General features: G+C 40.6%; 1 protein-coding gene across 3 annotated transcripts in view; it reads right to left on the reverse strand.

Annotated features, from left to right (window-relative positions):
* PTPN12 (protein tyrosine phosphatase non-receptor type 12) overlaps positions 1–27751 on the reverse strand; it is an 83992-nt gene that overhangs the window by 12058 nt on the left and 44183 nt on the right. For all 3 annotated transcript variants that reach the window (XM_075599618.1, XM_075599617.1, XM_075599619.1), the window contains 9 exons: positions 23816–23854; positions 22941–23012; positions 20654–20713; positions 18099–18241; positions 14804–14870; positions 14544–14621; positions 14312–14404; positions 12785–12870; positions 9020–9966 (listed from right to left, as the gene is read on the reverse strand). In XM_075599618.1, coding sequence (XP_075455733.1) covers positions 9020–9966; positions 12785–12870; positions 14312–14404; positions 14544–14621; positions 14804–14870; positions 18099–18241; positions 20654–20713; positions 22941–23012; positions 23816–23854 — 1585 coding nt within the window. The remainder of the gene's footprint in view (positions 1–9019; positions 9967–12784; positions 12871–14311; positions 14405–14543; positions 14622–14803; positions 14871–18098; positions 18242–20653; positions 20714–22940; positions 23013–23815; positions 23855–27751) is intronic.

Here is a 27751-nt window from a genome sequence, read left to right on the forward strand (position 1 = left end):
ATATATTTATTTTTTAAGAAGGTGTACCCCTTTAGTGTACCCCCAGGAGTTAAAGGTGCATGGACTAGAGATAAATGTAAAGCAAATAACTGCAGGACACAACCATTTTACACTTTTGACCAAGCTGATACAGCAGGTTCTTCAATGCACTTCCTCCTTGTAAACACAGAATGGAGCACGAAGATCGTTTCCACAGCAATCTTGCGTCTCAATTTAAAATATTTAATGCAGTGTAAAGGACTCCTGAGAACTTCCGAAAAAATCTTCAAAACAAGATTTAGAAGATTTGAAAATCAAAAACGTAAGAACTAATCTCAACTCTAAAAGCTGGGCAAGTCATTTTCTCTAAACAAAGCATATGTCTATCTTAAATAAATTCCACTTGTAAAACCTAGGTAGGACAACAGTCTGTTTAGAAATACCATTTGTTTTTATGTGCCTCACATGTGCTAATTGAGCTGTCAGGGTAGCACTTACTTCAGTCAGGTGACATAGCTAGTCTTATCGCTAGAGACAGACACTGAGGAAGCAGCCTACATGTAAAGCAGGCCATCTTTAAAGTAGCCATTTTAAGTGGCAAGTATTGTGGTAGTGTTTAAGGAGTTACACAACAGTGGAACAAGTGGGCAACACAACAGCTACTGGCCCTGAAACCTGGATTTGAACTACGCTGAAAAGAGGACATTATCTATCGCAACGTGCACTTCACAGCACTAAACTATTGCTGTCATGCCGCCACTACCAATTTATATTTGCTCTGACCTCACATCTTCAAAACACATGCTTCTACCAGCCTCACAGTCCAACTCTTCTCATATCTCCATCTCTCCTTCCTTCGCCACTTCTCAAATCACATGAACTCCTGTCTTACCTGCGCCCTCTGACACTACACAGCTTCTGACACTACACAGCTATACCCCTTGCACTTAAACACACACCTACAAATCATCCTCACACATTCTCTTTCCATGCTTCTCGGGATCTCTCCCAATCCTGGTCCCCGTCTTATTTGTACATGCTCTTGTCCTTGACTCCAACATACTTCTAATCCTGGTGCCAACCCCTCTAACCTCATACCCATCCCCTGCCACCCTCCCTTTCTCGTGTGCCCTTAGGGATGCATGCTCCCTCTCTAACAAGTTCCACTCTGTGCATGACTTTCTCTCACTCTCACTCACCTCTTTACTATAACTGAGACTTGGCTCACTCAGTCCGACTCTGCCCTCTTATGGTGGCCTCTCTCCCACACTCCACACCCTGATGGCACGGGTGGAGGCGTGGGGCTCCTCTCTCTGCCGTTACCGAACCCTTCCTATTCCTCCCTCTTGCTTTTCCCTTCTTTGAGGCTCAAACTGTCCCGCTTTTCTCTCCTCTCCCGGTCCACATGGCGGTCATCTATTGTCCACCTACCTTTGCTCACCCCCCTTCTGTCTCTGTCTCACTTTGAGGAAAGAAAGAAAGTCAGGATTCAGACTCCCCTTTTCTTCTCCTTGGGAACTTCAACTGCCATATTGATGACCCCCTCTCTCCCTTGGGCTTCCTGCTTTCTCTCTAACCTTATTTTGGCCTTCAACAGTGGACCGCAGCCAGCACCCACAAGGATGGCCACTACCTAGATCTTGTTTTCACTAAACTTCTGATTTCTCAATTTCCCCCCTTTTTCTCTCTGACCATCACCTCATCTCATTTTCTCTCACTTCTTCCCTTCTCCACCTACCCCTTTTCCTGCAGTTCTGCGCTCTATAAGGCCGCGATTATAGTTGCTGTGCATGCAACGAAGCACATAACGTCATGAGCGCCTGTTGCTCAAGCAAAACCTGCAGGTTCAAGGCGACGCTGTGCGTAATGTGAAAGTTTCGCCCTCATTGGCTGAACCGTGCACGTGACCCGGCGTCACCCTTTGTCTTCTCCAGAATCGTGCTTCATAGCTCGTGGTTCTATGGGGGACCTCAAAGATGTTTGGTGTTCGCGCAGCCGCTGCCACTATAATTGCAGCCTTAACCTACCAGTTTTGGTTTCCACTTTACGCTTCTCCCTCAGCTCCAGACCCTGAGAACCTGGTCAGGAACTACAACTTTGCCCTATCCTCCTCTTGATCTACATGCCCTGCTTTCTCTCTGCCGTTCCTGCCCTTCTAAACCCAGACCCTGGCTAAATTGCCACACGTGCATGCTGCATTCCTGCACACGTTCCTTAGAACACCTCTGGAGGTAATCTAACTAGCAGACTTCCTTCACTACAAATTTATGCTATCCTGTTTCAACTCTGCCCCCTCAAGCTAAACAAATCTACTTTTCTTCACTAATCAACATGCACAAGTCTAACCCATGCCGACTCTCTGTCTTGGACTCCCTACTCAGACCACCCTCTGCTGTCTGCTGTTCTTCCTCCATCTCATCACAGGACTTTGCCGACTATTCCAAGGAAAAGGTGAATCCATAAATCAGGACATCCCCTCTGTATCCTCCTCCCATCCTACACCACTTCCTAACTCCTCCTGCCTTCCTTGACTCGTTTTCCGCTGTCTCAGAGGAGGATGTGTCGTTGCTGATCTCTTTTCCCTCTACCACCTGTCCACTTGACACCCATTCCCTTCAATCTCCTAAAATCTCTTGCTTCTTTTATAATCCCTATGCACTCACTTTTTTTTTTTTAACTCCTCCCTCGCTGGGACCTTTCCCTCCTTCAAACATGCATGCATCAGTTATACCATTACACAAAAACAGCAAGATTGACTGTCTTTCTAACTACCGTCCTGTCTCCCTTCTGCCTTTTGCCTCAACTCCTTGAACGTCTTGAACGTCTTGTATTCTCTCGCTTGCTCCATTTTCTCACCACCTATTCTCTCCTAGACCTCTATAATCTGGCTTCCGAACTGCTCACTCCACTGAAACAACACTCACTAAAATAACCAATGACCTCTATGCTGCCAAAGACATGGGTCCTTACACTCTGCTCATATTACTCGACCTCTCTGCAGCATTTCATACTGTAGACCACCCTCTTCACATCCTCCATACTCTAGGTATTCATAACTCTCTATCCTGGATCTCTTCTTACCTATCCCATCGTACTTTGTGTCTCTTGCGAACACCTCTTATCGATCTGTGGGGGTTACACCAGGGCTCTGTCCTGGGACCTCTTCTCTTTACACACTCTAGGTGACCTAATCACATCTTTTGGGATCAAATATCACCTCTATGCCGATGACAAGACAGAGAATAGAAAAAAAAAAAACTTGCTAAAAACTTTGCATGCTGCCTGAACAGGAAAATGCTAGACCAATTGAGTAATGCCATAGCTATCCTCATCCACAAGAAAGGAGAAAAGACCACAAAACTATAGATCAGTCTACTTCCAATCATACAAGATTTTTCCAAAAATAAATATTCCATAATTGGATACAACAGACCCTGGATTTTGCTAAGCGTAGAGCACTGGTGCTCAAACTTTAAGTCGTGCACCCCTGCCCTCTTACCAGCTCTCCGGCATCTCTTCCTCTGCAACACGATGCCACATTGTCTTGGCGACGTATCTATCGTCGGTATCAAAAAGATGCAGGAGAAGCCGGATAGAAAGAGGCAGTCACAGAACCCCCCGCACTCTCCCCCGGCAATCAATTTAAATGTTGTGGGGAACAGTGCGGGGCCGCTGTGTGTAGGGTTCAGTTTGGCACTCCCGCCCCACATATAAAATGTCACCTGCACACCACCAACCCCACTATCTCCCCCCCTAGTTTGCGCACCCGTAGCCTAGAGAATAAGCAGGATTTTGCAGTGGATACAACACACTGGACCACATCCAAGTCATACAAAAAGTTATTTCCCAATGTAATGAATATGATCTACCAGTCAATTTAGGATTCCTAGATTACAAAAAATCATTTGATTGTCTACACCTCAGCGGTCCTAGATGCACTAAGAAAATAAAATCTTGAAGCGTGAATTGTAATTAAAGATTTACGAGGGAGAATGCCACAAACCATTAGATTACATGAAGATACTAGCAAAATAAGGATCAGCAACAGAATACGACAAACACCATATCACCAAAGCTTTTCCACTGCAACACAATAATTGTTCAAGACAGATTGGGAAGAAGGAATTAAATCAATGGTGAATATTTCAGTCCACTATGATTTGTAGAGGACATTGTTTTTTTTCCCCCACAGGTCTAGTCGACAACAAATTGGAGAACTTTCCGAAGTAATAATGTGGTTCTCCGTATGAATATCAACAAACCCAAATTGATGTTCAAATATGTAAAGTATACAAAGATTTACATAAATGAAATAGAACTCGAAGTCGAAGACTAGGTCTACCTTGGCCGGCAATTAAACAATGGAACCTTTTGAATGAAATCAATAGCAGAATGAAGATGGGATTGAGCGCATTTGGGACTTATATAACCCTGCGAGTGCCACAGCCCCTTCGGCACGTGCGATCACATGATCGCTTTGCCATGGATGATGGAATAGAAGAGTCCTCGTCCTGTAAGATTGCTTTCTAAAACAGACTCCCACAAAAATGGGCAATGAAATTGTTGAAGCTTCAACTGTATGGGGTACCTGGATTGCCAGACCCAATGACTTAGACGCAACATCTCTGGATACCCAAATAGTTAAGGGACGCAAGAACCTATTAGAAATTTGCAGACTGCCCGATTTCGATTTCCCAAGTTTACCACTTAAAATGTCAGAGCGCAAAGAACGCCGAGATTATAGTTACATAACATAGATAAGGTTGAAAAGACATACGTCCATAAAGTTCAACCTATGCTAAATCTAGACAGATAATGTATCTTATATCTGTCCTTACAGTACATTGATCCAGAGACAGGCAAACAAAAAAACAACACTTGAGAAATATCTAATGATCTCATAAGGGGAAAAATAAATTCCTTCCCGACTACAAATATCAGATTACACCCTGGCTCAACTTCCTTCCCATGTTTACTTATTTGGTATATCCCTGTATACCCTTCCTTTCTAAAAAGATGTCCAACATTTTTTTTTTCATATCTATTGCATCTGCCATCACAGTCTCCATGGGTAATAAATTCCCCTTACTGTAAAGAACCCTTTCCTTTGTTGCTGGTACAATTTCCTTTCCTCCAACCTTTAGGGATGACACAGTGTTTGTACTGCTCATGGGATGAATAGTTCTTTTGAAAGCTCCTTGTATTGTCCCTGAATATATTTGTATATAGTTTTCATATCCCCTCTTAGACGCCTCTTTTCTAATGTAAACAATTCTAATTTAGCTAGCCTCTCATAAATCAGATTATACATCCCCTTTATTAATCTGGTGGCTCTTCTGTGCACTCTAGCTCCATAATGTCTTCTCTAAGGAGTGGTGCCCACAATTGTACTCCATATTCAAGGTGTGGTCTTACTAATGCTTTATAAAGGGGCATAATTATGTTCCCTTCCATCCATTGCCCGTTTAATGCAAGATAAGATCTTGTTTGCCTTTGCAGCTACTGCATGACTTTGGGCACTATTGCTAAGACTGCTGTCTACAAGCACTCCTAAATCCTTCTCCATCAAGGATTCCTCGAATTTATCCCCATTTAATTTGTAAGTCGCCTGTTTATTCCTGTTTCCCAAATGCATAACCTTACATTTATCTGTATTAAACCTCATCTGCCATTTACCTGCCAATTTTCCAGTCATGAAATGTAGAACTACAGTAGCCACACAAAACAAAAACAGGACTGGGATTATTCATTCAATTTATGCAAAAAACCTATGGCTGTTCCAGCCCGGTCATAGCCACATGATCGCTCCTCATTGGTTGACTGGATGCGCCATCACAACAGTGACACATACAGAAACACGTTTATCGCTCTCCCTTGTCACCGGGTGCCAACCCATGGTCTATCAAACACACGCGCACACAAGATTCATTTATAAAGTACACCAACATGGCTGCTGGTTCACCAACAGAAAGCTGCAGTTTTGCACTGGCTGCCCAGGATAAAACAAGGCAAAGGCTATTTTCTGTCCAGAAATGTATTTCTCCCTCCAGGACAAAATGAGTACTCATTAACTATGGGTGCCTGGAAAGGTTCATGGGGACCCCCCACTTAAGTGGATTGCTGATTAAAAGGTCAATTCCACAACTTATTACAGTAAACGCTGGATAAAGCAGCACTTTAACTGCAATTACAATGTGGGTTATGTTCCGTAAGTTGTACTTTATTTTTCAATATTTTTATTAAACTGGCAGCACAGACATGTCCGTTTTTTTATTTATACCCGTTATAAAATGCTATGTAAGAGAATTTGATATAACGACACCCGCAATCCCGAGGGTGCAGTTATATCCAGAGGTTACTTTAGTGTAAATTGCTCTGTCAGAAAGTTTCAGTCACCATTAAACAGTATAACTTATTCGTATCATGTTCAATACTAAATGTCCCTTTTCTTCAGATCCACTGAATTGAAGCATATTAGCTACCTGAGGCATGGGACATAGTAAACACTTTTGTGCTGCTGCTCGCTCTACCAGAAGCTTTTAGCTGTCCTGGCAGAGGAGACAGCAAGTGCGCTTGGGAGGTGGGTATCACTCTGTGTGTGTCACTTGGTAGCTGTCAGTGTGAGTGTGAGTGTGTGTATATATTATATAATATTTTAAAAATTAAAAAAAAAAAAAAAATACATGTGAGAATAAATTATTTATTAACATTGTGCAACTTTGATAAATATATTCACACACAAACACACACCTGTGCTGCCTCTACTCTGTCTGGTGGCTGAGCTCTGCTATCTCAGAACACCGACACAGAAGGGGAAAAAAAAAAAAGGCTGCAGCCCCATTGGATGGGAGCGGTCACCGCTCCCCCAAGTGGCAAAATTTAAAACTCTCCTGTCTCTTCTGATTTTCTCAGCCTCCGCACGCATCAGCGCGCATGCGGAGGGAGCAACTATAGCCTCGCTGATTACAGATGCAGGGGCTTTGTGCATCTGTTCAGCACAGCTGATTTTACTATGTCCTAGGCCTAAGTCTGTTAGGATGGCTACATCATTTCTAAATAATGTTTATCAGGGGAGAATTATTATTTATTTTTATTAAATAATTCAATGCACCACAAGGCCCAAAACCCAAATCGAAAAAAAAAATGGCACGTAGTAATAAAAGAGATACCCTGATCGCCCTATACATTGGATTTCACCAGCGAACTTGCTCTCCAGTCACTGTTCAGTATGTTACACAGTGCTAAAACATTCATTGTTTTGTCACAGTCGTGACTATTTTGTTGTGTTGCTTTAATTAAGTGACTAGGCGTTGTGGGGCATGGTTGTCAATATATATTCTATACAGGGACATATTCCAGCGCGCGCCCCCCTGTTTTTCTATTAAATATACCAGTAGGTTTACACTTGCCCTCCGACGTCACTAGGGGTTCACTGCGCTTGTCACGCGTTTGTTAGGGTCAGTGTGTTAGGCTGAAGGTTAGTTTGTTTAGTTTTCGATGTTGTTGCTCTTGATTAAGGCTTTGTTGGGAGCCGAAACATGGAGAATCCATTTCAATTGATATAAAACAGTGCCACAGGCACACCAATGCATATCTTTGTGTTGCTTTGCTGACACTTAGATGTAGATCTTCCAGAGTGCATACCATCCATTATCACAAAAGTTTCCTTTCTCTGCAACACACACACACACCATGTGTCTTCTACAGTACATTTAACCTGTTCAACATGCCTGGTGCTTTGTTCATTTTCAATTTCAGGAGGGACCGTTTTTGAAAAGGAGGCATTTGAAATAAATGGATTCAAAAGTAACCCTTTCAATGCCAACGGAACAAGTAATCAGTGTAACTGCCATATCCTTTAAATGCAATGCTCCAGTGAACATTTTTGAAATAACAGCAACACTGTGTAATGTATGTAGACTTTGCATATTTTCCCATACATTATAAACAAAGCTGCCTATTATTGCACCACCACCAAATATGGAAGCTGCTTCTTCAAGTGAGATACAGTAATATTGTTAGGTCTCCGGCACTGAAGAAATTGGAAGTATTCTTCATATTTTTGATTTAAGGAAAACATTTAGTTTATGAAAAGTAAAACCAGAAAAAAATCAGTGTCCTACAAGGTTACATTTACACTTCACTATGGTTTAAAATAAAAGAAAATTATTGTAACATACAACAAAAATCTGATTGTAGTAAGTTATTTAAAAGTAAAAGTATATTTTAGCAAAAACCTGGTTTTAAAAACAGAAAACAAACAAAAAAAAAAAAAAAACACAATGAAGGACAAGGAAATAAAGACGCCTCATCTAGCCATATAGAGGCTTTAATCAGTACTTCTGGGCTCAACTTTAAATTGAAATATTGAAAAACGAATAGTTGACAGTCCCTAAAAAAAATGTAATTACCAAGGTAAATAATGGCTTAGATTCAGCCATATGAGAAGTAAAAGTGCTGCTCTTAATGTTTTGTAACACTTATCCTGTTCCTTTAAAAAGCATTGGGACGAAATGCACGATTTACCTTTTTATTTAATGGGGGGGGGAGGAGGGGGAAATGAGGAGGAAATGCGGGTGTAATTTTTTATCTGCCCCATTTTACTGGGTGGGGACTACCAGGTCTCCCCGAGCATCACTAGTTTAATTTCCTATGACCCCCAGATTCCAAAAATATGTACTGGTGAAGTTACAAGGTTCCAACCTCCCACATGCAAAACAAAATGCCTGCTAAAATCTTGGGCCAATAGGAAGCTGCAACATCATAGGCTGTGGCTTCCTGATTGTCCATTTAAATCCCCTTTTAAAAAACAGAACGTAATACCGGTAACTTCACTAGTAAGCATCTCAGGAACCAGGGGGGCTGAAAATGGTACAGGTCAGCACTTGAGGAATCCTAGTTCCATTTTTATTTTTTTTACAGGATTTGAAAGATTGTTATGGTGGATTTGTCCTTTAAGTGCAAAGGTTAAGGACAAACAATGTTTGTAAGACGGAGTGTATCTTATATTTTCTGCCACAGTGGAAATAGTAGAACTTACCTTTTTCAGACTTTGATTGTTTTGCAAATGATGAATCATGTCTAGCAATAAACATGGGTAACACTTTCCGAGTAGATGTGTTTTCAGCTGCAGAAGCAGCAGACACGGTGGCACTTGCGGTTGAAATGTTGGACAAGCTCTTTGTCATGGATCCATAAGTATTCCCCTCATCGGTGTCAGAGTCATCAGAGTGTAAAGGGTTAGTAAAGGACAAGGGCGCACTTACTGAAAGAGTGCTGCAGTGATCACCAACCTGACTTGACGTTTGGGAGGTCAGGAAAGTGGTATTTGGGATAGTTTTAAGATCAGAAGAACACACACCTAAATGTTTCTTAGCTTTGGAAGACACCTCTTTACACTGTGCATGTTCAACACCACGGGCAGAAGACGTAGTAAGTCCTTTTTCCAAAGGCAAATGGTCTGGTCTTGGAAGCGGATTAAAGCTTCTTTGATTCTGCACATCTAAAGATTTAGCAGGCTTTGAACCCTTACAATCAGCACAAGCATTTAAAGACAAATCCACGGCAGACTCCACAGCACTAGACTCTGGTGTTTTAGACGATTGGTCCACTGCATAAGAGGACGTAGATTTTATTTTTATGCCAAGTCCTCTATGCAAACCTGTGTTGGCTTCAAAACTTTTGGGACACTCCTGGAGCGGTACTTTCTTTATCTCAATACTCAGCTTGCGCTCTAGCTTCTTCTCCATGGCAGGTTCATGCTTTCCTAATACTTCTCCTGACTTGCTATAGTTTTCATTCATATCTGTTGGCTTTTCTGCCGACACGACGTGCAAAACTGGTTTGGGATGATAGCGATCGCAGTCTTGCCACACGGTAGTCACGGTTGGATAGGCAGAAGGTGGAGAGGGCGTCAAGATGGGCGGCACAGGAAGAGGTTCTGGTGGCTGCAAAATTTCTTCCTTGACATCTCCTTCTACAAGGCAACTGAAACAATTTGTAAATAAAATAATTTAGGTGCAATTATGGTACATTTAATTGAAAACTCTACTGAAATAAAATAAACCATATGGGATGCCATGTCGCTATTTAATTTCTCATGAATAAAATTACTGTTCCTAAGCGTAAAAATAAAATAAAAACTCTGAATTGAGGAAAAAGACTAAAATCTAGGGACTGCCCTACGTCGTAAGACAATTCACGTAATCTTTCTGCGCCTACTACATCAAAACACTGTTCTGAGTTGCTAGATTTTCATTGTGCTAGTGCCGTTTACATTTTTATAAAGCTTTGACCACACCACAAGTGCTGTACCACAGCTATGGGCACTTTAACAGTGATATTACGTTAAGGGTAGGTTTATATATGATGGCTACAAGCTCTGGCGTTTCACAGTGGATGGATATTTAAGAGCGGCCTAATATTCAGAATTTGAATACAGATTTCCTCAACCAACCTAGTATAAAGGAATAATCAAGCCGATTTCCAAGATGCAGTGACACCGTATTGGTATAACTTATTTTTTTTGTTTCCTGGGGACTGGTCTTAAGTGTGTGAGGGAGAGCACAAGTGTTCCCCTTACCCTTGGTAGCCACTCTTCACTGCAGAGAAAGGATAATTCCTGCTCCAAACCGAAAAATGAAATGGCTAATAGATGTCAAATTTCGCTCAAGTTCCATCTTCTCATGTTTACAAAATTTTTTTTTTTTTTAAAGCTAATTGATGAATAATTTGGTTTCAGATTACTTTATGGCAACAAACTGGCAGACTTAACACCTGTAACTAGACTGTCACTGGTTCATATAGGTCTTGGGAGAAACTGGACCTTTCATGGACCCAGAGCATTGACGGGGATTTGTTAAAATATATTCAACAAAAACATTTCAGCAGCAACTGAGCCATTGTGCAGTAGGTCACTCCATCATTCAACAGGTTAACCTCTTGAGTACAAGAAAATGCCTGCAAATCTCCCTAGAGTTGGAGTTGAGGAGGGAAAGTGACGGTATGAAATGAAATTCCCACCATGCTTGGAACAATGACAGCTCAAATGCAAACTACAAAATGTGCTGTGGTACAAAGGACAGAATTGAGCTGGGCTTAACAAGGCTGCTGGCAATCACCCAAGGAAAAACCCTCAAGTAAGTCGGAATTCTTCTCAGAAATACAGCGTGGGGTTCTCACATCAAATAAAAGTGCTGGTGCCAAGGCCATGGAATGCAGCCGATATGCCAAAAATAGACGACACTTAACGTTCTCTCAGAAGGCCAAAATAGAAACATTGAAGCATTGATAACGGGCCTGTGACAATATGCTGGCAGGATCACCGTTTTTGGAATACAGTTGCAATGTTCAAAAAAGATTTGAGCGTAAAGTAGCAGTCTATGTACAGGGCGTTACGTAAAAGATCAGTATAGTTTCACTATAAAAAGATGAATGTGAGCAGAAAGATTTGGACAGGGAGCAATAGAGCGTTTGGACAGCTGCGTTTACTAAATATAAAGCAGAAAAGCATACATTCACTTCAACTGGCAGAATAAATACTCCAGGCGACAATTACAGCACCTGAATACTGCTCCTAATAGCTCGACCACAGCAGGTATTTTCTCTAGGTGTGTGAAGGCCTTAACTTCTGTTTATTACTGTGTACTTAAGACAATTGACAGATATCTTTCAATATCTTTGTCACACCCAGCAACAGTTTCTCATTTGAGTCAATTCAAATTGCATTTTCTCTACATGTTGCTTTGGGTACTAAAAGTGCAAACGAATTTGCAAAAAGATGAAATAACAGTGCGGCATATTAATCGAGATGGGACGGTAAAGGTTTGAACTCTGCATCTGCATCAGAATTTACAGAAAAAGCTTTACATCATTTTTTTTAAATTAAAAATTAAAAAAAAGGTAGATTAATTTGGTTCCATTGTTACAAAACTGTCAACATCCTTGAATTTCAAACCCACCAGTGTTGTCATACATTACACCGGAGACTTTCAATGATATTCTATGGCCATTGTTGGGAGTAGATTTCAAGCAACAGAACCAGCACTTTCATGTCTCCGGGCAGTCACATTTAGCCGTTACCAACATAATTCAGGGCTTGTGTGCTCCCATGCACAATCCTCTTGACAAGCAAACACTGCAACTCCTATTTACTACTCTGCCATAAATCCTCAATTTGAATGACTGAAGCCCAAGGTTATGTGAACAGCAGGAGCACGTTTCCTATGGAAGTCATTTAACTACCCATTACTGTATTATTTAATCCTAAAAATATCTTAACAGCAGGATGCCAGAGTAGCAAAAAAAAAAAAAGTGAGAGCATCCACCCATGTAACATTCTTAGAAATGTGAAATCCTTTCAATGATGGAAGAGAAGTCGTCTGCCACAAACTGCCTGAATACACAACTCAAACTCAATACGTAAAGAACATGTCCATTCAGAGGGCTGAAATGAAAAAAACATGAATGCAGAGGCGGCCAACTAAGGGAATGAAAGAATAAGCACAGTGCATGTCAAATGAAAGAAAGTCAAGAAAAACTAAAAAGTATTCCCTAAGCAAACACGTTTACAAAAGCTAGATGACAGATCTTTTTGCAAACATTTGTGTCAGAGGTCAAATATGCCTGGTCTCAGCTGGTACACAAGGGAAGAAAATCTATTGCAAAAAGATGAATCCTACAGATAATCTCACACATTAAAACCTTATAGTATGCAAGATATTGCAAATATAAAATGACTGTTAATTGTATAATGTAGTGAACACTGGCAAAGCCTGAAGACAAATGGGCTAAATCAATCCCTCACCTCCGAATCCGTGGTGGCTTTGGTGGGGGGGAGTCCATTTTTTCATTCTCCAAAGAGCCGATTGTTTTATCAGTGTTAATTTCATCCTGCAAATAGAAACCCATTCTTTAGTGTACTTCGATTATACACTGAAGATGTCATTTTGTAAAAAATCGGAATAGTTACCATTTGTTTTTCAAATATTTTCTTAAAATACAGAGTGAATATACGTTGTAAACGGTGAAAAACAAATGCAACCAATTTTAACTACGAGACCAATTGTAAGTTCATACCAGTTACTGCATCAAAAACATACATGCAAGCATGGTGAAAACAAATTATAAAATTGTTTTTAATGTCATGTTCTTTATGCAGACTACTATGATGTGTATTTTGCCCGATTTAGATTACCACATGTTAAATCATGGGCTTGGGTGAAAAAAAAGGGCTTATGCTGATAGGAGTAATGCAGGGTGCTTTTATGAAAGATCTGTATTGTAGGGGGTCATATGGTTCAAGTTGTATGTTAAACCTCTGGCCCATCTCTAATTTAGGGCTATGTGGGAAGAATGCTATATAAGGAACATCACCTCACTGTGGCACTTGCACCTGAAGGGAGGCGTGCCCCCTCCCCCCACAGAAACGTTGTCACTTCCTGTTTCAGCACCCTTGACTAAAGGGTAAAGAAGATCTACAATGGGTACGGTGAATTTGTCTGGTTGCAGGTGTTACAATTTGTTTTCATGTATGCTGTTAAGGGGTGCTGTGACAAGACACCTAGACAGACCGGCACAGGCAATTATGTGATCAACAGCATAAGTATTGGAGAATAACGTCCTGCAAGAGGTAAAGAGAAAGCAAATAGAAGCATGGTGCTGCACATGAGCCTTTGAAAGTTGTATCTTTCTACTAGAAATACTGAAATTCGCATTTTACAATGACATTCAAGAGAGAATGACCGCCTTTATAAGGAGCATGCATGCTGACAGAAAGCTCTCTGTGTTGATAGTATTGAGAATAAATTGAGTTATCATAGCTCAGCACCATACATTTAACTGCCTGTATTCTATAATGGTCTATCTACTCCCACGGTCTAGCTGTGTGTACAGGTTTTGTACTATACAAGAAAAGCAGCAACTACACAGGTAATTAAGAACTGTGGATAACTTATACGCTGCAAAACGTTTTAAACTTCAATGAATTCCTAAATGCTGTTGTCCATGCAACTTTAAGACCTTCATTGCCAGAGTTTACCAAGCTTCGATACGGATGATCACACAAAGACCCCGGCTATTCAAGTCAACAGTTAACGCGGGACTGCGGTGCAATAACCCGTATCAGAGCTTAGTACATTTCCTGAGTCTTCCCACCCTCCCCCTCACCTCCACTTACTAACAAGAGTAAAATGTCTTTCCATACTTGAAGCAAAATAGATATATGCTACAAGACCATGGCTTTTACTCATGTATAACCGCTATATGGATCATACAGGCATACAAGTCATTAAATGACATTTTAAACTGTATGATGGGCGAAGGTGATACATACCAAGCTGTCAATCTTCCTGCTCTCACTTTCATACACCTGCAGCTGCTTCTCAAATAGCTGAGCTATGGCACGATGCACAAGCTCGTACTGCTCCTACAAAATAAACATGAACACATTTTAAAATGAACATGCCAAGCCAGACATCTAAACCTCTGCACCAAATATTTATGAAGTTTATCAAATACATTTATTGAATGAGATAAAGGAATTGGATAAGTGAGCTCTTCTCTACCTTTGTTTGAACGGCTGAATGCCTTTGTGTCCTCATGTCTTGAATTAAATGGAATACATTGAACTCTTCTGGTATCCTCTACATTGGGAAACAAAAAGGCACAAAATAAATTGCAATGGGACGTTTTATTTCTTTTCATAACCTTTACAAAACATTAAAATAAAAAAAAATAAAAAAATCAATTTTAAAGAACTGACAAACCTGGAAATGAAAGCTTTTAATGACATTTTTATTCTTCAAACAATATCAGATTGTCTTACCCTCGCTTTCAGCAGATTCCACGTATAATCTATGGCACAAATGGCTCCAGTCCTTCCACATCCTGCACTGTAAACACAGGAGACCTACGTTACTACATCATACCAACAATGCTAATGGAAATCAAAAAGTATGTATTTAGTATACAAGACATTACTCCAAGACACATTTATATAAAGAATTTAACAGTTCTTATGTCATAGGCGAAATACTACGAAGAGTCGGGAAGTGATGAGTAATGCGTTAACTGAATTGATCTTCTCTCGTGGGTCTCCATCCTGTGACAGTGCTTCTCACCCAGGGGTACCTGTGACAGTCCTCCCCTATGTGATCCTTTGGCCTCACTTTCTGCTGGACCATGAACAAAGTATATGCAAAGTATATGCAAAGTATATGGAAGAGGTCAAGCTTTTGTTTTCTCGTGGACCATTTTATACCACCACACAAATCCGTGCTAAATGTTGATCTATCAACGGTAATGAAAAAAGCCAAATGCTGCAAGTGAGAGATGAATGAATAGTTTCAGGGTTTTCTGGGAACCAGAGACATTGAAAACCACTAAACTACATTATTCTAATCTCTAACATTATTTGAAATTATAAGTGTTATTGAGATTTAATCAGGATATGAAACTACAATGCATCTGTACGGTGCAAGGTTAAGAAAGTCATGGATCCTCTTGTGGGGGTAAGGAATGTGAATGTGCTGTATGTGTTTTAATCTAAAGTATAGTCACAATTAACAGTCATTCATGTGTGATGGCTGAGCATTTGTACGTGTGTGCAGTCAAATATATCAAGTCTAGTGGGAATTACCTGAATCACCAACGCCATATTTAATAGAGAATACAAAATAACAATGTGATAGTATTGGGTGCGTGCCAGTGATCCTACTGTATTATTAATTGATAGATTTGTTAAAAAAAAAATAACCCTGTCTCCTCTTGTAATTTCTAGTGTCATATGGTGCTTTGTATTTAAACCCAGGTGTATATGTACATACATATGTTTGTATAAGTAAAAAAATTGACAAAATAATTATAAATATTAACTGTAGTTCTCCAGATAGTTTCCTGTATTTCGCCTCCATAGAATAGTGGCCATTACCTTCAATAGCATGTATATCAACACAGTTAAAGAATTAGCTGCCAAGTTTCCCAAGGAGGAAAGTTTGCATGAGTACTTACACCCCATGTCTATCAAATACATTGGAGGGACTTCAACTACACTATTATATACTAGTGTTCTTTAGTGACAATGGCAAAAACAGATTAATAAAGCAGTTGTAGTGCTATTAAGGTGCAATACCTCGTAAAAAACATTGTGAGAAAAAAGAAACCATTAAATTGGTCAAAATGTTTTCGGTTTGAGTGCTTTTATTTCGCGTATTCAAAGTTATTAGCCATATTGCTCCTGGAGAAATGGAAATTGGCTGTAGATTGTGATATCTTTTAGGAGACAAAAGTGAGATCTTCATATATCAAATTATAATGTACAGAGCTCTCAAAAGCAAAAAGAACAACGCACTAAAAGATTTCCAAATCTGCGCACACTTTACTGGCCTTGAGGAAACGTCTGAGAACCAAATTTATTAATATACTAGAGTACAATACTAGCAGCCAGAGAAAAATCAGTATTAACTTCTCCAGTGTGGTTAAGATACAGATCGTTAGGACTAAAATGATCAGTTTCCTTTCTACAAGTTGATTTTTCCATATTTTTTTATTTTATTAACTGATCTTTAAAAAAATATTTTCAGAACGTTTTGTCAAACTCTAAATACCGGTTTATACACGAAGACCACGGGACCTCCCTTATCCTAAGGCATGTTCACCGTATTAAAGAATTCCAATAGATTTGTACTACATGAGCTCACTGATGTATGCAACAGTAAAGGAACAAAAACTTTTTTTTTTTTTTTTTTTTTGCAATGTGTAACTATTTTAAAATTATAATTCAAATATGTTTTAAAACCTCTGGTCAGTGATGGGCACCATAATATACCTCAAGGGCCGCCTGTAAAACCATTAAGCCTTCCAAAGGGCCACACATGACCCACATACGGCATACAGACAGCTGCATATAGGAGCTTGACCACACCCCATTCAGTCAGCTCCTTAATGGCGACCCACCGATTAATGCTTTCCCACTCCTCATTACACTGAACTACTGTAAGCCGTCATTCGGAAGCTTAAGAAATGGGAAGAAGCTACAAGCCACACATCTTCCCTCACTCTGTACCGAGTAGAGGGCTGCTGGGGTGGCCAGTGGTTGCAGGTGAAGCACCAAAAGGGTTGTTTGTTTCACACTGTTTACATGGTCTCTTAGGGCTGTTATAAGAAGAACCTTCTCTGTTCCTTATATCTTGGCAGACTCATGTGAGTAACAAGACAATATAATGCAGATGTACAAATGTATTTCTGCAATAACCCTGTGACTTATTGCTCCCTTTACTCCATCATTGTGCTCCTTAAATATATTGCTTCTAAAAGTCAGGTTTGTGTGTTATTTAAAAAAATATATATGTATATTCTTTTATGCCACAGCTTTTACAGATTTACATTGATGGTAGTGTTTATATGCCCATTATATATTCATTCGAAGAGGCTATTTAAAAGTTGTCCTCTGATTGCGAATGGTCTTTCCTTTTTACTTTAATAGCAATCTCGCATCCTCTCATCACACCATCATTCTTTGGTATGAAGGTGTATACTTTTCTTGATGTTCAAGAATAAGGCTGCGCTTATAGTACCGGCGCTTATAGTAAGTGCGACGGATTGGTCGCGATCGCTGAAAGTCAACTATTTGATTTTTCCAGCGACCGCAGCCTGTCACCGTCACTATAAGCGTAGCCTTACTTTAAGCATACGCATTGAAATATTCTTCTATGCATACAAAGAAAATGTGCATCAGTAAAGAATTTGATAAAAAAATACAGTAAGGCAGGGGCACGCAAACTTATTTTGCTGCGCCTCCCCCCCAGCCTTGCTCCCTCCATTCCTGCGCATCCCCCTTACCTCACGCGTCATTGTGTGACGTCACATCACGCGACACACGGCGTTGCCAAGGCAACCGTGACGTCATTTGACATTCGCCATGGTCATGCGTCCCTACGCTGGCAAATAGAGGTTGCAGAGGCCACGCACAGTACCGGCATTTAATTTAAATGCCTCGGGAAAGAACACGGGACCTCTGCAATCACGCGCCCCCTCCCCTCCCCCCCCCCCCCCCCCCAAAAAAATCTCGCCCACCGCTGCAGCAATGTACAGAAAGGTAAGGAACGAACAAAGTTTCATACCTGCAATGTATACATATAGGCACATCTTCATGAGCCTGGTAATCCCGCATTAAGCTGATCATATCCAGAATAGAGTCAAAGGAAGATGGAACATCATGATCCGGCCAGTTCACATAATGAAACTGATGAATTTTACGTGATTCCTGGAGAACGAAGACTTTAAATTAGAAAAATAACACGTATGCATGCGTAGTCTTTATATAGCACTTCACAAAATATGTATTCTAATTATCTGTATTTTAATTCCATTGTTACATTAATCATACAAATAGGAGGGGAAAATACAGAGTCCCGGTCCCAAACAATATAATAATACCTTTTACATGTATAGAAGGATATTTATGGTCAGATTACCAACAATTTCAAAGTAAGCACACAGTGCTTCAAAAGCATTTAATTTAAAAGATTAAATGTTTAACCTCTGTTGCAACAGGAATACTATTTAAAAAAAAAAAATATGGATTACATTTTTTTATTTTATAAAGTGGCTTTCCATCAGAATCCCAAAATGTGCGCACGGGACAAGGGGGGGGGTAAGAGCGCAAGGGGAGGGGCCAGAGGGGGGAAAGTGCGCAAGGGGAGGGGCCGAGGGGGAGGAAAAGAGCGCATGGGGAGGGGGGAGGGATTCTAATCCTATAGTTTAACTAAAAAGGTTCAAAACCACTGATCTACATGATGGAATTTTTTGTTCCAAATATTAACAGATGGCAATACACATTCATGCCAAGTTCAACTGTGCATTCAAATATCTGAAGCAGATCCATAGAGAAGCAATTCTGCTTGAGATATTTCAAACTATACAGAGTAGAACGTGGCATAAACTTATGTGCTTGCTCAACAAGTGCCCAGTGGGGCATATCCAGCTCACAAAGGTCCCCTGGACAAACAGCTTCTGCCAATTTGAGTGCAGATACTCAAGTAAACAAATGCAATTTTTTTTTTAAACTGAAACCCACTATTAATACTAATAAATAGTTTGTTCTTGTCTAGCGATGCTAGCTTTACGGAGCTCTTTACAAGAGACATTTGGCAGGCACAGGTCTCTGCCCTGTGGCACTTACAAACTATGCTTTGTTGCATGAGGCACAGGGAGATAAGGTGACTTGTCCAAGGTCACAAGGAGTTGACGCCAGGAATTGAACCACCTCCTATTAAAGCTACAGTATTAAATTTAACTGTATGACACAAATACTTGTTAAATGTTCAGTGTTATCCTTTTATTGCATTACAACGTTTGTGTCTTTAATCCAAATTCCCAGAATATTGTTTTGACCCTTCTGTTCATCAATGTGTCTAGAGCCAGCTCCTAAAACTAATTAAAGACCATTGGTTTATACCAACAACCTTTTAAAGGCCATTTAACAGGCAAAACCCTCCCTACTTCAAAAGGGATATAAAATATATAGATGAAAAAATTGAAAGTATGATTGACCCCAATGTACTAAACCACACCCATAGGAGTTTCTGCTTTTTCATTGGGGCAATAACCAAGGCAGCCTTGTCCATGTGAACTGGCGTAAGATCTGCCCATCACTCACATAATGGATGAATGAAGCTGTTAAGGGCCCATGAGAGAAGACATTTCTGGTAAGCGTGTATATTGTGGCTTCTGTAACCTCTTCGGTTGGAAGGGCCAACACAGTATTGCTTCCTGGTGCAAAGACGGCCCATTTGGCACCAAAGTTATTATATACTTGTTCTATAAACAAACAACTTGATTGACTGCATTATGTAATCTAAATGACGAGAACTTCAGATCTACTAAACTAGTCTACTGAATAAAATGTGCAAAAAATAAAGATTTAGGCGATTACTCAAACGAAACATGCAATTTATTACACTTGTTTTACATACACAGAGGACATGGACATTTTAAACATCCCCATGAAACAGCAGCATTTAAATCCATCTTGGAACATAAATAGGAAAGTAACCTAATCCACCAACAGAGGGGAAACAGGGATTCCAAATGTGTCTCAGGTTCCTCGGTGACCAAAGGGATTAAGGGTTTTACTGCTGGTGGGATCTGGACAAAGTATCATGGACTATTCAGCAGTTATGGGATTAAGGGACAACAAGATACAAAGGAGACTTAGTGGTCGAGTGCAGGAGGGGCTCAACTCCAGTCCTCAAGCCCCCTCAACATGTCAGGTTTAGAGGATATCCCTGCTTCCGTACAGGTAGCTCAATCAGAGGCTCAGTTGAAGATATCCTGTGCTGCAGCTGGGATATCCTAAAAACCTGACCGGTTGGGGGGGGGGGGACTTGACTGGAGTTGAGCACCCCTGGTCTACTGTACAAATTAACTATGACCTCTGCTCAAATCACCCAGTAAGCAGCAGTCACAAATTGTAAAATATTAAAAATCTAAGCCGCCCACATGTGCATAACCAAAAAAAGTACATGGTTGAGCAGCGCTGCTCAAACAGAGCACTATTGAAGTATAAATCCTTATTATATTTCCTGGTGACATGCAGAAAGCATGAAAAGGGTAGCTGGATACACTGGTTGAAATGTTTAGTACTGATGGAAGCCTTACACGATAGATCACTTACATTCTGGAACTCCAGCAACAGGGTCCTGACAAAATAATCCGTTCTGGACTGCTCAGTCTCCTAAAATAAAGACACAGAATAGCTATGCAACTCATTCATGCTTCGTTATACATAATTGTAGAATTGGGGATGGTGGGGGAGAGGAGGAGACAGACATTCTGCTCAATTTAAGTGCAATTTTAGTTTGTTACCCCACCGTAGTGCGATACCCACTTTAGGGAAAAAATACATATCAATAACCTATGCTGGTAATTTCCCAATGTTTGCCAGTAAGAGTTAGAATGATCTTGTTAAAAAATGGGACTATCGTGTTTGCATGGAAAAGAACATAATGGTTAGTCCAATAGAGAATTACTGTACATTCCCTGCACTCTAAAGCCAATGCTCCAGGGAGACAAAATAATTATCCACCAACAATGCACAATCCAGATATTGCTGCATGAGCTCTCAGCACTAAAAATCTGTTCAGTATGACAGCACTAATAACCAGAACACTTTAAGCAATTGGTTATGTAGACAAACTAGAAAATGTGCACATTCATTTTACTAGAGAACCATATGAAAAGCAATAGACAACTGTTCTATGCAGCCATTATTATTGTTCATTTGTGAAGCGCCAACACATTCCACAGCGCAGTAATAATAATAATAAGAAGAAGAGCATGTTCTTGTGTAACGCTGCTTGTTTTACTTGGCACTTTACAGAGACATTTTGCATACAGTCCCTGCCCTGTAGAGCTTACAATCTATGTTTTTGTTGCCTGAGGCAAAGGGAGATAAGGAGCCGACACCAGGAATTGAACCAGATTCAAACACAGTGCCAGAGTCAGTGTCTTTACTCACAGAGCTGCTCCTTCAGCCCAGTACAATGGGGAACAGTTGCATACAGGTGAGGACAAAAATGCATAAACAGCTAAAAATAGGTAGGGAGGGCCCTGCTCCTGAGCTTACAATCTAGAGGGTATGAGGGACAATGTTGAAACAAGGTAAGGTGGCTGCTAATTGTAGGATAAGGTGCGGCTCAGGTTACATACGGTGGAGATTGGCTCAGCCACACAGCTGGTCCCAATGGGGTTGGATATTAAGAGATATGGTGAGTAGGCGTCCCCTGCAGTGACGTGTGGCGTGGGAGCACCAGTTTGGTCACAGCCAAAACGTCCTAGACTTTTTTTTTTAAACATCTGAAAGCTGGGAGAACAGTCTGATGGTACAGGGTGTGGAATTCTAGAGAGGGGGCAGCACAGGAGAAGCTTTACAAGCAGGAGGAAGGGCTGATGTCGTGGACGTTTATGTATTTGTGGATGAGGGCCGAGGTGAAACAGGGGCAGTATCCTTGAAACCTTTGCAAGTCATTACTCCAGTTTTAAATTAAATTCTAGAGGCTACAGGAAGCCAGTGTAGGGACATATGTAGTGGAGCAGTAGAAGTGGAGCAGTGAGTGAGGTAGGTGAGTCTAGCAGCAGCATTTTGGATGGATTGGAGTTGGGAGGCGCAGACAATGGGAATGCCAACTAAAAGACTGTTGCAGTAATCGAGGTGGGATATGAGTGAGTGGATTATGATTTTAGTTGCATCATGAGTGAGAAAAGGGTGTATCTTGGTGATATTTCAGGGGTGGAGACGGCAGGACTTCATGGAGGGACCAAATGTGACAAAGGAATGAGAGTGTAGAGTCAAAGATGACCCCTAGATAGCAGGCTTGAGGTGTTGACAGTGATGGAGTGTGTTCGTGTAGCGATGGCAGTGCAAGGGAGAAAGAATATTAATTCTCTTGAACATGTTAAGTAGCACAGGGTAAAAAGAGCAGAGAGTGGATTTAGGTGTGCATGGGGAGATAGATATTGCGTGCGGAGCTTTACATGGAGGTCATGTCTGAAGTAGGTGGCAAGGTCTTGGGCCGTGAGGGTAGAGGTGTAGTTGGGTGGAAAATTAGGGTAAAAAATGGAGCACTAACCAAAGTATCACAAGGTGCCCCAGTAAATTAAAAAAAAAAAAAATTATTGAAATCTGAGAATCATGGAACAAACAAATGGGCACACCTACGCGTTTCGTGCTGCATGTGCGCTTTATCATGGTGTTGGGTGGAAAGGGGAGTTAAGTGGCAAAGAGGCGTTGAGGGTTGGAGGACAAAGTTTGTATGAGTGAAGTAGGTTTACTTGGCAAAAGAGAGGGCAGTATTATAGGAGAGCATAAATATAAAATGAAGAAAGTTTATTTGAACAGGATTTCCTCCAGAAACCACCCGCACCAACTTCATCAGTGCTATAGCACTGTATGTTATACTTACACAGGAGATGCGAAAGGGTCCAAAGGATAACGCCTGCTCTCCGTAACTTGGAAAGTAGCGCTCACATTTTTTCTGTTAGAGAAATTAGGAAAGAAAATGAAGAGTTTTAACTTAAAGCAGCAGTACTACTTCACCCCGATTTTTTATGTATAACATGTGATAATGTACATTCTTTCCTAAGCTGGCAATAGTTTGGTGCTCATTATAAAGCTGTAAAAATCCTGATGGTAGGCCTAACATAATGGCCGCCTCCCAGTTTCAATCAATCCTTCAGTCAGTGTAACTCAGCAGCTACAATTTATCCTTATATTACTATGGTAACCTTATTTGTTACTGTTAACAGCTAAAATGGCTGGGAATATTGGCAACAAATTAACAGGAAAGTGTTACAAACATCTTTCACTGCTATAGAAATCAAAAGATACTTTTTAAAAAAAATTACAAATGGCATTGAGTTGAAATTCTAATAAAAAATATATATATTTTTTTTTTTTTTTAAAGGTGACTTTTATTTAATACTACAGAACGGATTTATTTTGTAAATAAATGTAAAAAAAAATGAATATTTCACGTTTTGCTGCTTTAATTTTAACTTCTTTAACAAGTATATCAAAACAGTTGTCCTAAAACCACTTCAATCTGCGTTTTAAATGTTTTTGAATGGAAACTGGATATCCTCTTTACTGGCAGTTGGCCCCTCTGGCAGCAAAAAAGGTTAATTTAATGGCAAATATTCCACATAGCACAATTGTGCTGTGCCACTGTGCCACTCCATTGTAAAAGTTACTGTACATATGCTAGAGATTCATACAAATACAGAGCCTTAAGGACACTAGTAAATAGTTCCACTTAATTACTTCTTTGAGTTTACATACCCGTCCCATTTCAAATTCACGACAAGCCATAACGATTATCTGTAGGAGGGGAAAATGCAATTAAAACAAATTAGTCCAATAGTGGGGGTTTTTTAATATATAATTTCATTTATCATTTGCTAGTCATTTTTTTGTAATTAGATGCTTACAACATTTCCACGAATGTAATAAATCCCAAGTGTCAAGATAAAGGATAATTAATCACTCAAAACTGTGGCTTAAAAATAATTAGCAGTAAATGGAGAGATTGGACAACTGAATTCTAAGTAAATAAAATAATGCAGAATACGCATACACTGGTATATTATATATACACATACACCACACGTTAATCCAACAGCTGATTGTGCCATACACTGCCAGGGTATTTAACTATACGAGTTACCACCTTTAATAAAAAGTTTTTCCCCTCTATTTCCACAAAATGTCTTGGCTTTAATGGGTTTCCATGAAAAGGTGTGCATACTTTGCGATTGGCTGCGGCCATTTTTAATTTGACTGAAAATTAAGAGCCCATAAAACAAAACACTGGATCATTACACAGAACAAACATTTCTGCACTAATGGCGGCTGACATCTCATGTACGCGTGACGAGCGGTGCCAACATCTTTTTGAACAGCATAAAGAACAATGAACAGTCAACCTGAACAGAGTGCTACAGGATCATTTCTACTTTATAACGTCAAGCATGCGAGTTATAAAATTATTGGCCATCAAGTAAAAGCCCATGTCAAAGACAAGTAGGAAAAATATGGAAATCTTATTCTATTGAATTGCAGCGGGATGACTTGTTAAAAATAAGGATATCATTAAACGTTCAAGGTAAAACCTTTCAATTAGAAACAATCTTCCTTTCAAAACTAATTTCAGGGAGGATTTATGGATTGTTGGTGTCAGTCAGGGTTTGTATTGAAAAAGATTGTTTCTTCGGCTGACAAAATGGACCATTTCTAATAGCAGGGTACTGCAGTACTTGATATCACTAACTAAAGCTAGGCTCTTAGCTTTTCTTAAAGGTGCAATTCCACGTAGTCGGACAGTTTAAGCTATTTGGAGCACTGGAATGGAGGAACTTTTGTTGATCAAGTGTTTTCTTTACCCTTATTCCCACCTGTCAGACAACCAATGAAAGGAGAGGTGGGAGGGATAGGGGCACTTGCTGATCACACAGTGACACCAGACTAATCAGAGAAGCCAGAGTCAATCAAACCCCTTCAAGGATTAGTATGTGTAGATGTGTAAAACTATTAGGCTGGTCCCCAGTGCAGCGCCCGACAAGAACCGCCCCTCAATGGGGCTGGTTGCTGACTTGTCCTCCACGTTGTGCAAACAGATTTCCCCGAAGACTGGAAATCTGCTCACAACACTCGACTGAGTGCAGGTCACGCCCCCGGAGGTTCAGCCAATAAGGGAGGACCTGTCGGGTGATGTCATGGCCGCGCCGCCCGCCACCTCCCCCTGTGGTTCACTGCAGACCGGGGATCTCGGCTGCACGCTCCACCAGCCTGGCAGGAGCGTGTGCAGCTCCGACTCCGGGGTATCAGCTTTGGGAAAGAAAAAAACAGAAAGAATAATCACCCAGATGATGGCCCTTAAGAGGTGTATAGTATGAAGCAGGGGGGTCTTGTGAGCTGAAACACGTTAATGTCAGCTCTGGGAACCACCTGCTTTGCGAGATGGTTGCCTCCGAAGGTGCCCCCGGTGGCAACCCAGACTGTAAATATAGAGGTTTAAATGCACCAGTTTCATATTTAGGCAAGAAAAAGAAAATGCTTTAATGTGTGTCTCTCCCCCCACCCGCACTCCACTGTAATGAGTTACTTGGTCCTAGGAGAGCTTGCCTCTAAGGCAGAGTCCCCGCTGGCACTGACCGCGCTCATGCTTGAGTGGCGACGTCACCAACTCTCCAAGCATGAACGCGGGTGCACTTCAAGCACTTTTTTTTTTCCCGTTTCCCAAGCACCAAGCTTGGGAGAGCATACGTCTGCGCGGGGACGTGAGAATTCACATTGCACAAAGGGAACTCAGGAAAGCTCCGCCCCCCACGTGAAGCGGGAGCATTTTGTGGCCATGGTGACGTGCCGTGGGGGTGTGTGATGTCATGGAGCTGGTTCGCCCTCATTGGGCAAACCGCTCACGTGACCAGCCTGTCGAGCCGAGGAATCAGATTGGACCTACTACTCACGCAACCCCTCCTGCTGTCGCACGCGCGGTCTATGGGCACTATCATTGCCTTAAGGCATTGTGATCGCGCCACGCACGGATCCGCGCGGTCTTCACCAGTATGGACGCAGTCTAAGCCAGGTGTGCCCAAACCCCGTCCTTAAGGGCCAGTTGTTGACAGACACTTGTGGTGCAGAAGGGATATCCTGCAAACCTGGCCCTTGCCCTCAACGGTGGGAGCAAAATATTAATGCATACAAAGGGGATTACACCTCTTTCTGGACTTGTTACAAAGGTGTCAAACAAAAAGCTTGCCGCAGAAGTACAGAAAATCCTGTGAAGACTCCTGTATATGCACCCACCCGCTCTCATTCATAGTTGACATGCTTAGCAAATTGTGTCTAGGAGTGAATTTAACTGGTATAAAAAAAAAACCTAAGCGAATTTCTCGTGTTTTAATTGTTATCAACAATACTGAACCCAACTGCTTTTCTGCCTTTTTTGATTTATTTAAAAGATTAAATCAGCTACGATCATGAGTATAACCAGCTCTCAAGAAAACCATAGGCAAAAGAAAAATAGGAGAATTTTTAATTATGCAAGAACCTGGAATTATGTTTCAGGACCAAGCTGGCTGATTATTTGCCAGCTTCCTGTGTCCATGAGAATGGGGATTCATTGGGCTTGCTATCTTTAGAAGATCAGATAGATTGGTTCTTGACTTTTGCAAAAGCTTGAGGGTTTGCATCTCTCATTGGTATCTGCATGAACTATGGTCACATTAAAAAGAGTATTTGGAAAGCAACTTAGGAAGAGTCCCTTAAAAGGCCTTGAATTACAAAATTGTTACTGCAAGATGCCTCCCTAATGTTGCAACATCCATTACACAAGTCTTATTCCAACGTGCTTCCATTCCAAATTTGTCAAGTTCCCTTTTCTAAAAACCTGTACCAGCAATCTCAAGCCTAATGTTTCTGCATCGTACGTCTCTAATTTTGTGATGGATCTGACAACTGTTTCTAATTTGTTTCTGCAACTTAAAACAAAAAACAAATATAAGCAAGCACTCCAGCTTGGTAGACTGGCTAAATAATTTTACTAACAAACATGCCTAAATAAATAAAAATTAAAACACAATTGTATACCAGGCCTATGAAATTGCACCAATACATTGCGTTAGAGAGATTCTTAAACCTTTTATATGCCTTATATTACTGTGCATTAGTGAATGTTTTTTTTAATTAGGTTTTTTCCTCAGTTGAACTTCAAGCATGTGTAGTGTGGTTTATCTATGAGGTCAAGAAGAACCCTTTGCATGCATACCAAATACCAAACCACATACACATGCTGCACAGAATTGCAACCACAACTGCAGCCTATTTGGCACAATACCAAGCCAAAAATAATCAAAGAAAAGTTGGGCTTTTTCCTCTAGGATTAATAAAATATTTATGGCAAGCATACATATACAAATGTGAGGAATATACATCACATATTAGATTTGTAACTACTCTACCTAATTTAAGCTTTAAATCCTCTCATGCAACCTTTAGGATTTTTGCTGGGGGGGGGGGGGGGGAGTCTAAATCAAAACAGATGTTTCTTGCTTCAAGAAATATATAAAGATCTGGAACTTTCTGCAATGTTTGCTCAAGAGTAAATCGGCTCTGACCTTATCGCTCACAGAATAATTTATTAAAGCATTAACAGATTCCACCTGCGTGCAATAAAAATACTTAAATGGTTTCCCACAATAATCCCGCTTGTCTGCG

This window comes from Ascaphus truei, chromosome 5 (genome assembly GCF_040206685.1).
Source record: "Ascaphus truei isolate aAscTru1 chromosome 5, aAscTru1.hap1, whole genome shotgun sequence".
Lineage (NCBI taxonomy): Eukaryota > Metazoa > Chordata > Amphibia > Anura > Ascaphidae > Ascaphus > Ascaphus truei.